This window comes from Cervus elaphus, chromosome 9 (assembly GCF_910594005.1).
Source record: "Cervus elaphus chromosome 9, mCerEla1.1, whole genome shotgun sequence".
Lineage (NCBI taxonomy): Eukaryota > Metazoa > Chordata > Mammalia > Artiodactyla > Cervidae > Cervus > Cervus elaphus.
Genome location: NC_057823.1, coordinates 61,868,890 through 61,883,173, shown reverse-complemented (window position 1 = coordinate 61,883,173; position 14,284 = coordinate 61,868,890). Strand labels below are relative to the sequence as shown.

Here is a 14,284-nt window from a genome sequence, read left to right as displayed (position 1 = left end):
CTTCTAACCACAGCCTACATACAATGCTCATTCCCTAACTGGGGCAAAGGTTAGGGTTGGGTGGGGGTCAAAAGTGGCTTTGGGAGCCCAGCCTTTCATCTCAAGCTCTGTCACCCTTTTACCTACTATACGAACATGGACAGGTTATTTCCCTTCCCTGGGCCTCAGTTTCAACTCCTGTGAAAATCTTTTTTTTTTTTCTGTTTATTCTTTTAATGTATGACCTCCTGTTAAATATAGAAGTCTAGTTTCTGGTGTTTTCATAGCACAGTAGTGTAATTAAGCAGAGATCTTAGGGAAAAATCTGAATTCTCACTGTTCTGCCTACTTATGAGAGCTCCTGTGAAAATCTTACATTTACATAGGATTGATGCCAGGAATAAATAAAGTCACAGATATAAATGTGCTTTGTAAACTGTAGACTGTGACCAATGTAAGAGGGGTATCGCTAGCACAACTACTTGCAGCATCTGCCTGGGTCCTAGGGCTGGACCACCTCCGTCTCCCAGGGTCAGAAACCTTGAAGCTGTCTTCTAACAGCAGAAGAATGGATTGGGGCTTCTTTCCTGGGAACCAGACTTTGGAAATAGATTCCACGCTAGGCACTTCTTCCTCTTTCCCCACAAATACAGTATTTATGAGAACTGACCTTCCAATGGAAATTTGGCAAGATTTCACATTCTGGAGACATTGTACCTTCCTCCACATGCCCTGAGGGCTGAGGTCATGGGCTTCCCAGGAGATGTAGGAGTTCCCACGGATACAAGAGGTAGAGGGGACTGAGAAGAGAGGGGCCCAGCAAGACCCTAAGTCACAGGCTTGTCCTCAAATGTTGATACCATCCTCTAAAAGAATATGAGCTTAGGAAGTGTTTTAACTGTTCACTGCTGTACACCCAGTGCCGAGAACAATGCCTGGTACATAGTTGGTGCTCGGTATATATTCATTAAATGAAGGGAATAAACCCTTCTCAAGATTTCTTAAGGCTCTTCCTTGCTCCTACCTCGAAGGTCACAGCTCCTAGAAACTTACAGAGCCTCCTAGACAAGGTATGTAAACCACCACTTGGTATGTCTTCTCAATGTTGTCTCCCAAGAGGTTCAGGCCACTGGGACAAGCTTCTGTTGGGAGGCCTGGGTTGAGTTCACCGCAGCTCTAAGAGCCTGCAAGTTTTGGATGCTGTTTTCTGGTCAGGGGAAGCAGGGTGGGGATGGAAGCCTTGGCTGTGGCCATCAGGGCTCCTTGCTGAAGAGTGAAGGTGATGGATCTTGGAGTCTCTGCCTGTCCCCCAAGTGGTGCATAGTGAGTAGCCTTAGGGTTTCTCTCTTTTCTCAGCAGATCCTGCCCTGGTCACAGCAGGGCCCAGACTCTGGAGCCAGGCGCTTGAGAAGCACATATGAATAAGGTGTGTCCATAGCCTGCAAGAAGCTTCCGCCTGATGACTCTTCAAATCAATATTGAAACAAAACCCACACAGGCAAGACCCCATCCACAAATCTGCAGTCCTGCAGGTATACTCCAAAACCTGGGCAAAAAAAAAACAAACCAGAACTATCTGAGCCAGTAGCTGAAGCCAATATGTAAGTCAGACTTTGGTGAGTACCATCCACTATTAGCTGTGTTGGGGGGAGCAGGTCTTTGAACCCAAGCTGCAAGGGAAGTGTCCCCTCCTCCCCCTTCCCTTCCCTCCCAGGACTCCTCTCCCATAAGCAGCTGTGAGATACCACCACCTTCTCTGCTCATCCCCCACAGTACAAGCTCCCTCCTCCTCTGGTGTCCAGGCTCTGGGGGTCTGAAGAGAACATTTCTCACCCTTTCCTGCTTCCCCTGGAGGATGGGGCTTCCCACCCAAAATAGGTGTAGACCCACCCAGCAAGAGGAGGGGCTGACAGTTTGTGGGGAGGAAATCAGAACTCTGGATTTTGTAAGTCCAGACGTCCTGTAAACTCTGACCAGAGTATAAACATCCCCAGGGACTGAGGGGAGGATATGCTGGTGGGCAGGGGGCCCGGCGCCTCCATCTGCCCTGAGGACAGGCTGTTTATCCCACATCCCTCACAGGCCCCCTTGGGCTCCTTCCTGTCTAGGTCTGGGCAAGTAGAGGCAGGCAGGATGGCCCTGCAGGGGGGCCTGAGGCTTAGATGTCAGATTTGACCTCTCCCAGCTGGAAGGGAACTTATAAAGCTCAGAGAGCCCAATTCTCTCTTTTTCTTGAATTTCCCTCACAACTGGTCTTCTGGCCTCCACTAAAACACCTCGGCTAATGGGGAGCTCACTCTTTCCCAGGGCAGTCCATGCTATTACTGGCACTCTGGCAGCTGAAAAGTTCTAGAAGAAAGTGATTCTAGAATTGTTTAGTGTGACCTGATTGAGCACAGCTAAGAATAATGTGTAGCATGGCCATTCACTGAACCCACACTGTGCCAGGTGCTTTATGTACATTTTCCCATTAAATTTCCCCTCCTCTCAAGGAGGACACAGGCTCAGAAGAGTTGGGTTACTTGCCTGAGGTGACTCAGCTGTTTTGTGGTGGGGCTGGGATGCAGTTGCTATATTTCAAAGTGTATGCTTTAAATATTAATCTATACTGGTTCTTCACGATCAAAAAGCAAAAATAGCACACATACCACAAAAACACCATGTAACAAACACAGTCACACACAAACTAACCACATTACTATAAAAGCAACCCAAACTAGCCAAATCTTAAGTATCCATTGTATGCTGGGCAAATCATAATTTTTATGATGAAGCCATTTTAACAACCCTATGAGGCAACTGAGACTCATTAAAGTTAGAAAAAATTGGATGTGGCACAGCAAGTTTCAAGCACCACTTCTGAAGTCTGAAATTGCCACTATACCCTATTGCGTGATAGGAGGGGACTGAAGTATAATGAAAGACGAAACCTTTATCACTGTTATTTTCAACAACAAAAGCTCTGAAAAGTGGGATGTGCAACCTCAGAGACAAATGATCGCCCTACACTGGAGGTGTCCAGCAAAGACGCTTTAAAAGGAGTTCTTACACTAGTAAGGGCTAACACAAGATATTCCCCAGTGTCAATCTGCAATCCAGAAACACAAACTTGACATTTTCAAGGCTGGATCCTGGGTGGAAGGGTGGCCGCGGTCACCCAGTCCCAGAGCACAAGCCCACTCTTAGAGTCCTACCCCTCCTCCGCTCATGTTTCCTTGACTGCCCCTGGAAACAGAGGCATTGGCTCCTGGCCTGGGCAGAGGGTCATGTGGACGTGGTGGGCCTTCTGCATATCCCAGTGGCCGCCCATTCACCCAGGCCTTGCCCTTTTTTGAGAACTGGGAGCTTTCTGGCTGGGTCTGTTCCCACCAACAGCGTTCCCGTTCAGGGAGCTTAAAATAGTGCCTCTTGGCTGGGGCCCTGAAGCGAGCAGTGAGGGAGGCATTTGTGCAAATATGGGCCTGGGAGAAGAACTCCTACCCCGAGAGGGTGGGGGATGGGGTGGGCAGCTCAGCAGGAGAGCCAAGACCTCCAGTGGAGGATGCGCCCTCTTGGCCACAGCCCCCTCCATCTTGCAGCAGAGGCGCCTGCTAGTCTCCTCCTGCCTTCTCTGACCTTACTGGGTCCACTTGGGCAAATCTCTACACTGAATCCCCACAGGCCTTACTGGCTCAGCTGAGGCTCCAGGGTGGGCCCATGGGGAACAGGGACCTCTACATTCTTCTGCTGGTTCTATCCTTGTCCCCCTATCATAATGCCCTTCCTACCCAGGAACATCCTAGGTAGCAACCTTTTTTAGAAGAAAGATTATGCATTTAGCTGTGCCAGGTCTTAGTTGTGGCACGTGGGATCTTTAGTTGCAGCATGTGGGATCTAGTTCCCTGGCTAGGAATCAAACCTGGGCCCCCTGCATTGGGAAGGTGAAGTCTTAGCCACTGGACCACCAGGGAGGTCTTCAGAAGCATGCTTTGGAAGGCCCAAGTCAAAACTTGTTTTAACAATCACAGTGACAGTTGCAGCCGCCACTGATTGAGGGCTTACTTTTGTTAGGTGCTCTGCTAAGGGCTATAACATGCATTATCTCGTTTGGTCCCCACCATCATCCACTGAGAGCCAAGTTACTATTATCTCTACTGTGCATAAGAAACTAAGTTCAGAGATGTCAAGTAACTTTCCTGAGGTCTCACAGCTCTGAAGTGGCAGAGGCAGAATTAAAACTCAGGTCTGTCAACCTCTGGAGTCTGAACTCTGACCTCCTGGGCTGCATCTCCTCCTCTGGTTCTCCGCTGCTCTGGCCTCCCATGCTCATCCCAGCATTACCACCCTGTGTCACATATACATAGCTGTTTGGATTGAATGCATCAGGTATTTAGTGAATGCCTCCTATGAGCCAGGAATATTGCTGGGCGCCAGACCCACAGCTTGGAAACTCCTAGATCCCTATGAGGACTCTGTTTGGGCTTGAGTTCAGTGACTGCCCCAACATGCAGGATCTGGTTTGACGATGTCAAGGTGTGACTGAGGCAAGCATAGACCCTCCTCAGTCACCAGCTGACCAGTTGGACATCCCTGCCTCCTTGCTGGCTGTGATGCCCGTCTCCTTCCTGCACAGCAGGAAACAGCATGCACAGGAATCAAATTTGCTTTGAATCCTCTGTGACTTTGGGCTCTCTGAGCCTCAGTTTCCCCATATGTAGATTCGGAATAAAATTAAGACCTCACCACAGGGTGGTTGGGAGGATTTAATAAAGCAGTGCACGTGGGACTCCCCTGGTGATCCAATGGTTAAGACTCCATGCTTCCAATGCAGAAGGCACAGGTTCACTCCCTGGTTGGCAGACTGAGATCCCATATGTTGAGCAGTGTGGCCAAAAGATTAAAAAACAAACAAACAACCACAAGAGACAATGCTCATGAAAGACTTATCACTGTACTAGGTGGTCTAAGTGGAGGAAGAAATGGCAATCTACTCCAGTATTCTTGCCTGGGAAATCGCATGGACAGAGGAGCCTGATGAGCTACTGTCCATGGGGTTGCAAGAGTTGGACACGACTGAGCGGATGAGCATGCATGCATGCAGGTAGTCTAAGTAAATAGAATTAAGCAGCAGCTATTATTACTTATTGTTTTCCTGAAGACTGCGTTGTCCTGGTGCCAGAGGCCTAGGGCCTAACACATGGTAGGTGCTCCAAGTAAAGGCAGTCACTCACATGGCAGACAGAAGCCACCACCCGGCCCCTGCCCCCTCACTTCTGGCTGGTTGCGTGTCATGCAGTTCCTGCCCTGATGTGAAAGGTGTCCCAGGCACTGGTCCTCATCAATGCGAGGGTTGCTTGGGCGGCCATGGGCAGGCACAAGATTTTTACTTACCTGGTTCCCTTGTTTTCATCCAGGGAAAAGGAGTGGCTGGCGTGAAGGTTCTGCCAGGGTTTGCCTGCTCCTCGGGGACATCTGGCTTTCTGGTGGTGCCACCTGGCGGTGAGTACAGAACTGCTTCTAGCTGGGCGGCCTCCGAGGGACCTGGTGGCTCTGAGCACGACCATTTCCTGCCCCTTGCTCTCCAGCCCATGTAGCCCTTCCCTGATCCCCTGTATTGGTCACTGACTGTCAGAAAAGACCTAAGGGGTCTCTGTGGGGTCTCTGTTATCATGCCTCCTTCAGGCCTGGCTCTGACCTGCGGGGTAAGGTCCCTCAGTGGTCAGCCAGGGCTCATCCTCAGGATATCCTTGAGGTCTGATGACCTCTCAGTGGTTTCTAGAAACCAAGGTTGGAAGAACGGGCCTGCTTCCTGGCTTGAGCTGGCCCCGGAATGGGAAACCCAGTGATGGTGACTGGGCCCATCCTTGACTCCTCACTGTACCTGCTTAAGTATCCACAGATCCCTCTCCCCTCTCTGGGGCCACCAGAGGGACTGGCCTGGCTTCTAGGTTCTCTGTCTTTTAAAAAAATATTTGAATTTATTTATTTGCCTGCGTTGGGTCTTAGTTGTGGCACGTGGGATCTTTAGTTGTAGCATGCAAACTCTTAGTGGCAGCATGTGGGATCTAGTTCCCTGACTAGGGATTGAATCCAGGCCCCCTGCTTAAGAATTAGGAGAATAAATTGTGCTTGAACCAGCCTTACCCAGCTTTGCACCAACATGCTGTGTGAGCTTGGGTAAGGCCTGTCCCTCCCTGGGCCTTGGTCTCCCTGTGGTAGAATGGTGATGGGGCAGGTGATAGGTGAGGAGCCCTGTAGTTCCCTGACTGGGGCCTTGGTAAGGTGCAGATTCCTGGGGCTGCCTCATTAGGACTCTGGGGCCAGGATCCTGGAACCTGTGTGAAGTTGGAAGCTGAGGCAGCCAAACCCTGTCTTTGGGAGATGGAAGCCTGCAGTGTGTGTTGCTGGCAGGGAAGAAGAGTGTGGTGGTTTCAGGGGTCTTGAGAAGCTGAGGAGCCCCCTTGTAGCCCAATTCCCACCTTTTAATTTCTCCCTTTGTGTGGATGTAGGGAAGGGCCCCCCAGCTGCGTGTCTGTGGGACCCCAGCAGCAGCAGCAGCAGAAGGTCAGCAAGAAGGCTGCACAGGTTACAGCCAGCTTGCCCCCATCCTTTGCTTCCTCATGCTGGCTGTTTCACACGTCCAAAGGACTGTGGTGTTGGGGCTGGGGCAGCCTGGGGTGGGACTGGGGGCCTTTGTTGCTTGAGGAGGTATTTTCAGAGTCCCCCTCCCTCTGGAGTTTCCAACGATAGAATAGAGCCCTGTCTAGTATTTGACCAAATATGGTGGTATCTCTCATGAGCTCGAGCCTCAGCCAGCTTCTCAGTTATGCTGTGGAAACCTGCCCCGGACAGATTAATCTTGTGACATTCAGGAGCGCCTTGCACCCTGTGTTCTTCCCCTCGGCGATTCCTGTAAATGGCCAAGAGTGGCCCCGAACAGGACGGTGCAGTCCTGGAGCCTGTCCTCTGTCCTCTTCACACCCCCTTTCACCTTCTCCTCAGGGGAGCTTGCTTGCTCACATTCAACTGGGTTGTTCACTTGAGGGGAGAGACCCAGACCAGGTCCATCCAGCACGTGATTCCTAGACAAGAGGACCCTGGGGTTACCTAAGCTCATGAAATTTTGGCCAGAGCCCGTGAGGGCCAAAGCTCTCAGCTAAGAGGGTGGACCCAAAGAGGTAGAAAGGAGAGTTGGCTGGGTCATGAGAACTGTGCTCGCTCTAATGCTGAATTGAACAGCTAACGTTCCCAAGAACAATTACACTATTATTGTACAGTGATAGTCTTCATAATAAACAGCTATGTTTATTGAGCACATACTACATGCCAGGCACTGTGTCAGCTTTTTAATGTGGCTTATTTCCCTTACTCCTAGTAACAACCCCTAGAGGTTGTTCTAGACACTGGGGAAATGAGACTCAGAAAGAGTTCCAGGAGAAATTTCCAGGCCACCACTGATTCCTGGGCACGGCTCCCATTTTACAGAGAAGGAAACTGAGGCTGAGAGAGGATGGAAGTCATAAGCAGCCACTCAGGGACAGGTCCTTGGAGTGGAGACCTTTTCTACGTGAGGGGGAGCATTGCATCCAGAAGGCTGGGACAACCGGCCATCAAGTCCTCATGGACCTCATGAACTTGGCCCTTGTGAGAGCACACAGATTCAGAAACATGTTCGTAGCAGGCTGGAACTGTGCAGAAAATATGCCAAGAAAAGCAGCACGGAGTGTGGATAAAGCCCTGCCCGGAGACCAGGCATGAACCCCGGCTCTGGCATCCCTCACTCACTATATAATCCTAGACAAGTCCCTTCTTCACTCTGGCCTCAGTTTCCCTGCCTGGGAACTATGGGAGTGCGGTGCCGAGGGCCTCTGAGCTCACCTGGGGCTGGCTGAGGCTGGAGTGCCTGAGGCTGTTTCCCTGGGAGATGGGGCCTGTGTCTTGCTCCTGGCCAGCGTGCTCCAAGAACATTTGCTGTCCTGACCAACGGACAGCCTGTCCCTCCTCCACCCTTGCCCCCTTGCCATCCCCCAAACTAACGAAGCTGATTGTCTTAGGTGGCCCTGTGGGTGCTGGCTGGGCGGCCGGCCGCAGGCCACAGGCGGAGGTGCCACCCGCCAGAGCCCCACCAGACACACAGGGCATTGTCCCTCAGTCAACAGCCCCTGGGCACCTCAGCCCGGCTCCTGGCCTGCCCCCACGCCCCTCACCGCCTGCCACTGCGCCAGGCCCGCCAGCTGGGAGCCCAAGGTTCCCAGGCGATGACGAGCCCACCCACCCACTCCCCCGGCAGCCCCCTGACGAGCTATAATTGCTGCGCTGAGTCCTGTTGCTGCCATTCTCGTGGCGGAGGCATCTGGGGTTCCAGGCGGGCAGCAGCTGCAGGCTGATTGCCTGGCTCGCGGGATGGACTGGCCATACAACCTGGTACGTGGCGATTCCCCACCCCACCCCCACTCCTTTTTAGGGCCTGAGTGTTTCTTTACTTCTTCTCCATTGATTAATAGCCGCCTCTGTTTGGCTTGGAATCTGCAGAGGCAAGTTCTCCCTCTGTCCTGTCTCCCAGGACGAGAGAGAAACAGAGACTGGTCTCAGAGCTTGCAGCTATGGCCAGCGGCTCCGGCTCCTGAGCTGGGCGCAGCCCCACTGCACCAAGGCACTTTCAGGCCAAAGGCAACTGAGGAGATCTTGGCAATCTCAGTTATCGGGGTTTTTCCAGAGTCTCTGTGTCCTGAGATCCAGGCTGTGTGACCTTGGGCAGGTCCTTCTGTTTCTCTGTTTCCCATCTCTAAAGGGATGAAGGGAGATGGGTTCTCTTCTGAATTTCTCTGAGTGGAGAGCCAGGGTTTAAGAATGCCATGTGAGAAGCTCAGATGAGAAAGCCTATTGTTAGGGAGATGTCTTTCTGTACCAGCGACTTGAATCTGTCATGGGTTTGGTGCCAAGAAACGGTTCTACCAAGAGGGGCTCTGCTGAAACTTGTTTGTAAGGGTCAAGACTAGCTGGGTAGGCAGGAGAGATCAGCACGGGCCATGCGGGTGGTGGGGTGAGGGGTCCAGGGCAGGTAGGAGCCTGGCTAGGCTCAGGGAGGAGATGAAGTCCCCTCTGGAGGCTTCTCCCTTCTAACCAGCCTTGGTTCCCACCCAAGTCCTGGCCCTCCTCTCCCAGCTTCCTTTGGAGTCTGCATTCTGCTGGGCACCCAGGTCCTCTCCCATGTGACTGAGAGGCTTTCCTGATGCTGCTTGTTGTGCAGGGAGAGGTGGGCAGAGCGGGTGGGGGTGAACAAGGGGTCGGGAAGGCAGATGGTTGGGGCGTGGAGGAGCAGAGAACCAGTGTCTTGGAGTTCATCAGGGGTTTCTGGCTATGACCTGCACACATCACCAACTTCATCTCCTGCGCTCACCTCCTGTCCACTCTATTTCAGCCCCACCGTTTCCTTTCAGCAAAGTTTTAAGCCACTGAAACTTCCTCTCACACGGTTCCCTCCCCCACCTCCATACCATTTTTAGGCTCCCTCTGCCTACATCTGCCTCTGTCTTATTCTTCAAACCTCACCAGAAATGCCCCCTTCCCCAGAAAGGCTTTGCAAGACCACCCCACTGCCACCAGGCTAAGCGGGTGGCCCTGCTCATCTCTGACCACACGCTGTGTGGTCCCATTCTCACCCTGCTGCTAGCGAGACTTAGGTGCTTGTTTCTTGTTCACCATCTGTTTTCCTTGCCAGACTGCAAGCTACAGACGGGCAGGGGTGGTAACAGGCATTCATTCATTCAGCAAATGTTCACTGAATACCTAAGTGCTCAGTACCGTGCGGACATGGGGGACAAGGCAGCGTGTGGAAACAGATAGAGTGCTGGCTCTCTCAGAGCTGGTGCTTAGTGGGGCCTGACTTGGGAAAGGATCACACGTACACTGGAGGACAGCAGTCATGAAGGAGGCATGGGGCTGCTGAGAGCCCAAGAAGGTCCACAGAGGCCCCCCTAAGGAAGTGATACTGGAGTCGAGACACGCGAGGTGACTGCAGGAAGCAGCCTGTGCAAAGTCCTTGTGCAAGGAGAGGAAGGTTCGAGAGAAGGCCTGAGGCCGAAGCATGGATGCAAGAGGAAGCCAGGTGTGATTTGAGGAGGGAGAACACAGCAGAGGTCTGGCCTGGGGAGGGGATGTTCACAGGTTGGCATTCCAACCTATTGTTGGGCAGGTGTGGAGAACTGATTGGAAGGAGCCAGGGGGAGATGGGGAGATGTGGAGTACCAGATAGGAGGCTGCTGAGCTGTCCGGGAAACTGACAGGTTGGTGCATGTAGAGAAGTGGATGGGTGGGGAGGTTTTTAAGAGGTGCAACAGGATTTAGTGACGAATGTGGCATGCACGTGTATCAATACAGGTGAGGTGGGCTGGTGGGACCAGGCTAGGGCTTGACAGGTGGCTCCCCTAAGAGGCCTTTCTTCTTCTCTCCTCCTTCCCTGTGCCTGAGTCTTGGCCTAGACAGTGACCTGTCTCTCCCACCTTTGACCTTTGGCCTTCCTCCCCAGCTGTTCCTTCTCACCATTTCCATCTTCCTGGGGCTGGGCCAGCCCAGGAACCCCAAAGGCAAGAGAAAGGGGCCAGGGCGGCCTGGGACCCTGGCCCCTGGGCCTCACCAGTTGCCGCTGGACCTGGTGTCCCGGGCAAAGCCCTATGCCCGCATGGAGGAATATGAGAGGAACCTGGCGGAGATGGTGGCCCAGCTGAGGAACAGCTCCGAGCCGGCCAGGAGGAAGTGTGAGGTCAACCTGCAGCTGTGGCTGTCCAACAAGAGGAGCCTGTCACCCTGGGGCTACAGGTAGGCCAGGCCAGGCAGCCATGGGAAAGTTTTGTGTTGGGGGCTGAAGGGGATGCCCTGCCCACTCTCCATGTCAGGAGTGAAGACCTTGGATTCAGAGGCTTAGGTTTGCATCCTGGCTCTGCCTTTTACTGGCTGTGTGGCCTTGGGCAAGTTGCTTAGCCTCTCTGAGCCTCAGATCCCTCAACTATAAGTGGAGGTGATAGTAGTATCTATTTCATGGACTTATTATGAAATGAGATATCTATGCCGGGCACTGATGCTGTATTCTCCAAGTCTCCAGTGAAGGGCCTGAAAGGCCTTCCCCTAATGCCATATCCTCCAGCTCGGAGTGCCTTGTACACACCTCTGGTTACAGCACTTTCAGGCAGTGCTGAGTTGGCTGTGTGCACATCCATCTCTCACGCTAGATGGGACCATCCCAGTGCCTGTATCAGAATCATCTAAGGATTCTCACGCCCCATCCAATCAAAATCTCCAGGGATGAGGGCCAGCAAGTAGCATTTTCTACATCTCTACATGGTTAGGATACACTGCTGGGCTTGGGAATCAAGACCCGCTGCCCCTAGGGGACAGCAGTGGTGTCTTACCTTGGTTGTAGCTCCACTTCCCAGCACAGCACCTGGCACACAGAAGGGGCCACATGTATACATGTTGATTAAATAATAAAGAAAAGGACTGACCTGGAGGGGTCCTCACTCATGAACCCAGGCCAAAGATTTTTAGCCACACAATTTATATCTTGAGACTCTAGAACAGTATGTTCATAGAACTTTCTGTGACAGTGTAAAGTCCAGTGTGGTAGCCACTAGCCTCATGTGGCTCCTGAGCACTTAGAATGTGGCTAGTATCACTGAGGAGCTAGTTTGGATTATTTTAAGCTCGAACAGTCCCATGTTGCTAGTGGCTCCCATACCTGGAATGTGGCAACTGAAAGGGTCTGTAAAGACCCTCTGATGCCGGGCTTCTACTTTGCTGTGCCCTTGACCTTCTTGGGGATCTTCTGAGTATGTAGGCTCTGATACAGGAGGTCTAGGGTAGGGGGAGGTTCTGCATTTCTAACCAGCTCCTGGGCAATGCTGATGCTGCAGGCCCACACGTCCACTGCCTGTCCTCCACATGGCACATGCTTGCTATGCAGTCAAAACCTGGGCTAGGAAAGGCAGGGGCGTGGTGGTGGGTGCCGGTTTGTCCATCCCGCGATCTTCCTTCTTTCTGCCCTGTGTTCTCTCCTGCCTTCCCACAGCATCAACCATGACCCCAGCCGCATTCCTGCAGACCTGCCGGAGGCGCGGTGCTTGTGTCTGGGCTGCGTGAACCCCTTCACCATGCAGGAGGACCGCAGCATGGTGAGCGTGCCCGTGTTCAGCCAGGTGCCTGTGCGTCGCCGCCTCTGCCCGCTGCCGCCACGCACCGGGCCCTGCCGCCAGCGCGCGGTCATGGAGACCATCGCCGTGGGCTGCACCTGCATCTTCTGAGACAGCCCTCCCCGCACCCCCTTGCCGAGCAAGGCGATGAAAAGTAAAGGCTGTCTTTTGTAAAGCAAGACCTTGGGTTTGCTCCTTGTGGCTCTGAAGCCAAAACTGGGTGGGAGGTAGATTTCGATCAACATGGAGGAAGATTTTCCATCACCCAGAGTTCTTCAACACTGAGATGGGTTATTACAAAAAGTGTACATTCATTTTTACCATTTAAGTGTTGGTCGCTCAGTTGTGTCTGACTCTCTGCAACCTCATGGACTATAGCCTGCCAGGCTCCTCCGTCCTTGGAATTCTCCAGGCAAGAATACTAGAGTAGGTTGCTATTCCCTTCTCCAGGGGACCTTTCCGACCCAGGGATTGAACCTGGGTCTCCTACATTGCAGGCAGATTCTTTACCATCTGAGTCACCTAGGAAGTCCTTTCTACCATTTAGGACAGTCAGATACTTTCTTTGCATTTATAAGCCTTTATTTCAGTCACGTTATTGGAGCTTTGTTAGTAGAAACCTATCTAGGAGTGAACAAGGGCTGATTCTCCCTGGTGAAGTCAAGGGTCACTGCAAACAAGCCCTTGCAGGGGGGGGGGGGGGGGCAGAGTGGGCCTCGGAGGGTGGGGAGGGGGGCTGGGGGAGGGACCTGAGACTTTGTGTTTCTAATGCAGTGGTTCCCAAGTGATACTGACGCTGCTGGTTTGGGGACCACATTTTGAGTACTGCTCACTTATACCAAGACCCTTTGCTGATCAGAAATGCAGTGTGGGGACTTCCCTGGCAGTCCAGTGGTTAAACTCTACCTTCCAATGCAGGGGGTGTGGATTCGATCCCTGGTTGGAGAGTTAAGACCCCACATGCCGTGGGATACAGTCAAAAGTTAAAAAAAAAAAAAGCCTGTATGGACTGATTTGTCCTAAAGCTCCTTCTGACTTCTAACCCCCGGACACTAATCCCTCCCCCCACCCAACCCATTAGACCCTTGCAATCCAATCCTCCTGTGCCCTCCTAGCCCCTGCAGCAAATCCTAAATCAGCTGTTCTAGGGGCTAAAAATACCTTCCCTCTCTGAAGACAGCTGAGGAGCTCAGGCGGTGTTTTCTGAAGGTAAGAATAGCTGGCACTTTAGAGTTAATTTCGAGAAGACGGCCAACCATCAGTGTAGAATACTTGGCTGCTCGAACTTCAGCGCCTAAAGCAGCCTTCGTTCTGAATGTTTTCAGGGTCTAATTCATGAAAGGGCAGTGGTTAGGTATGTGCCTGTCTGGGCTGGCAAGTAACTTACCATTTTTGGTATTGTTCTAGAGTGGATACTAGTTAAAATTACCCTAGGAAGCTTCGGCCTGGTTCCAGACACATGGAAAATAGACTTCACGTGCCAGCGCGTGCTGATGCCTTCAGCAGCCGCTTCTCCTCCCTGGGGCGTGGCTCTTCCCTGTGGCCCCTGCAGTCTGCTCTTCAGGCCTTAAGACTTCAGCAGCACACAAGGGCCTCCAAGGCCTTTTTGTGGGGTAAGGGCCTGGGAGCCTCTCCGGGTGCCCAGGGCATAGGGATTGGGTGAAGAAACTTCTAATGTGGGTGGGACTGCCTGTCCTCCTCCTATGAGAATATCAGACACACAGAGGCTGGTGCTCAACGAACGCTCGTTAATTTCATATGGATGTTGCCTTTTTGTTTTTCTGGGCTTCAGTTTTCTCAACTGTGAAGCAAGCAGTGGGATTTAGGAATCTCCAGGGTCTTCTCTGGTTTTACCGTTCTGTGACTTAGGAGCCTGGCCTCGTGAGCTTGAGCTGACAAGTTGGCCTTTCCCAGTTCCCTGGTTTAAAGGCAGCAACGGGGAGTTCAGGATCTTTGGAGAGCCGGGTCTACACTTTCCTCCCAAATTTGTGTGCTCTAAATGGGTTTCCTGTTTTCCACTGTCTGGTAAGAAACTCCCCCTCCACAAGAACAGAGGCCTCATCTAACTCCTTCAGAGCTGCATCTCCAACACTTTGTGCAAAATAGAGGTGCAGGGCTTGGTGAATGAATGCATGCACTCA

The 14,284-nt window shown here is 52.3% G+C and overlaps 1 protein-coding gene across 2 annotated transcripts in view; it reads left to right on the top strand.

The window, feature by feature from the left end:
* IL17B (interleukin 17B) overlaps positions 1-12,322 on the top strand; it is a 30,135-nt gene extending 17,813 nt beyond the window's left edge. Inside the window, exons 3-7 of one of the 2 annotated variants that reach the window (XM_043913239.1) lie at positions 1,339-1,595; positions 5,373-5,457; positions 8,249-8,382; positions 10,487-10,776; positions 12,023-12,322. In XM_043913239.1, the coding sequence (XP_043769174.1) occupies positions 8,362-8,382; positions 10,487-10,776; positions 12,023-12,254 (543 nt within the window). In that variant the 5' untranslated portion in view covers positions 1,339-1,595; positions 5,373-5,457; positions 8,249-8,361 and the 3' untranslated portion in view covers positions 12,255-12,322. Of the gene's footprint in view, positions 1-1,335; positions 1,596-5,372; positions 5,458-8,248; positions 8,383-10,486; positions 10,777-12,022 lie in introns of both variants that reach the window. The other variant, XM_043913240.1, reaches the window with a different exon arrangement.
* The last annotated feature ends 1,962 nt before the right edge of the window (positions 12,323-14,284 follow it).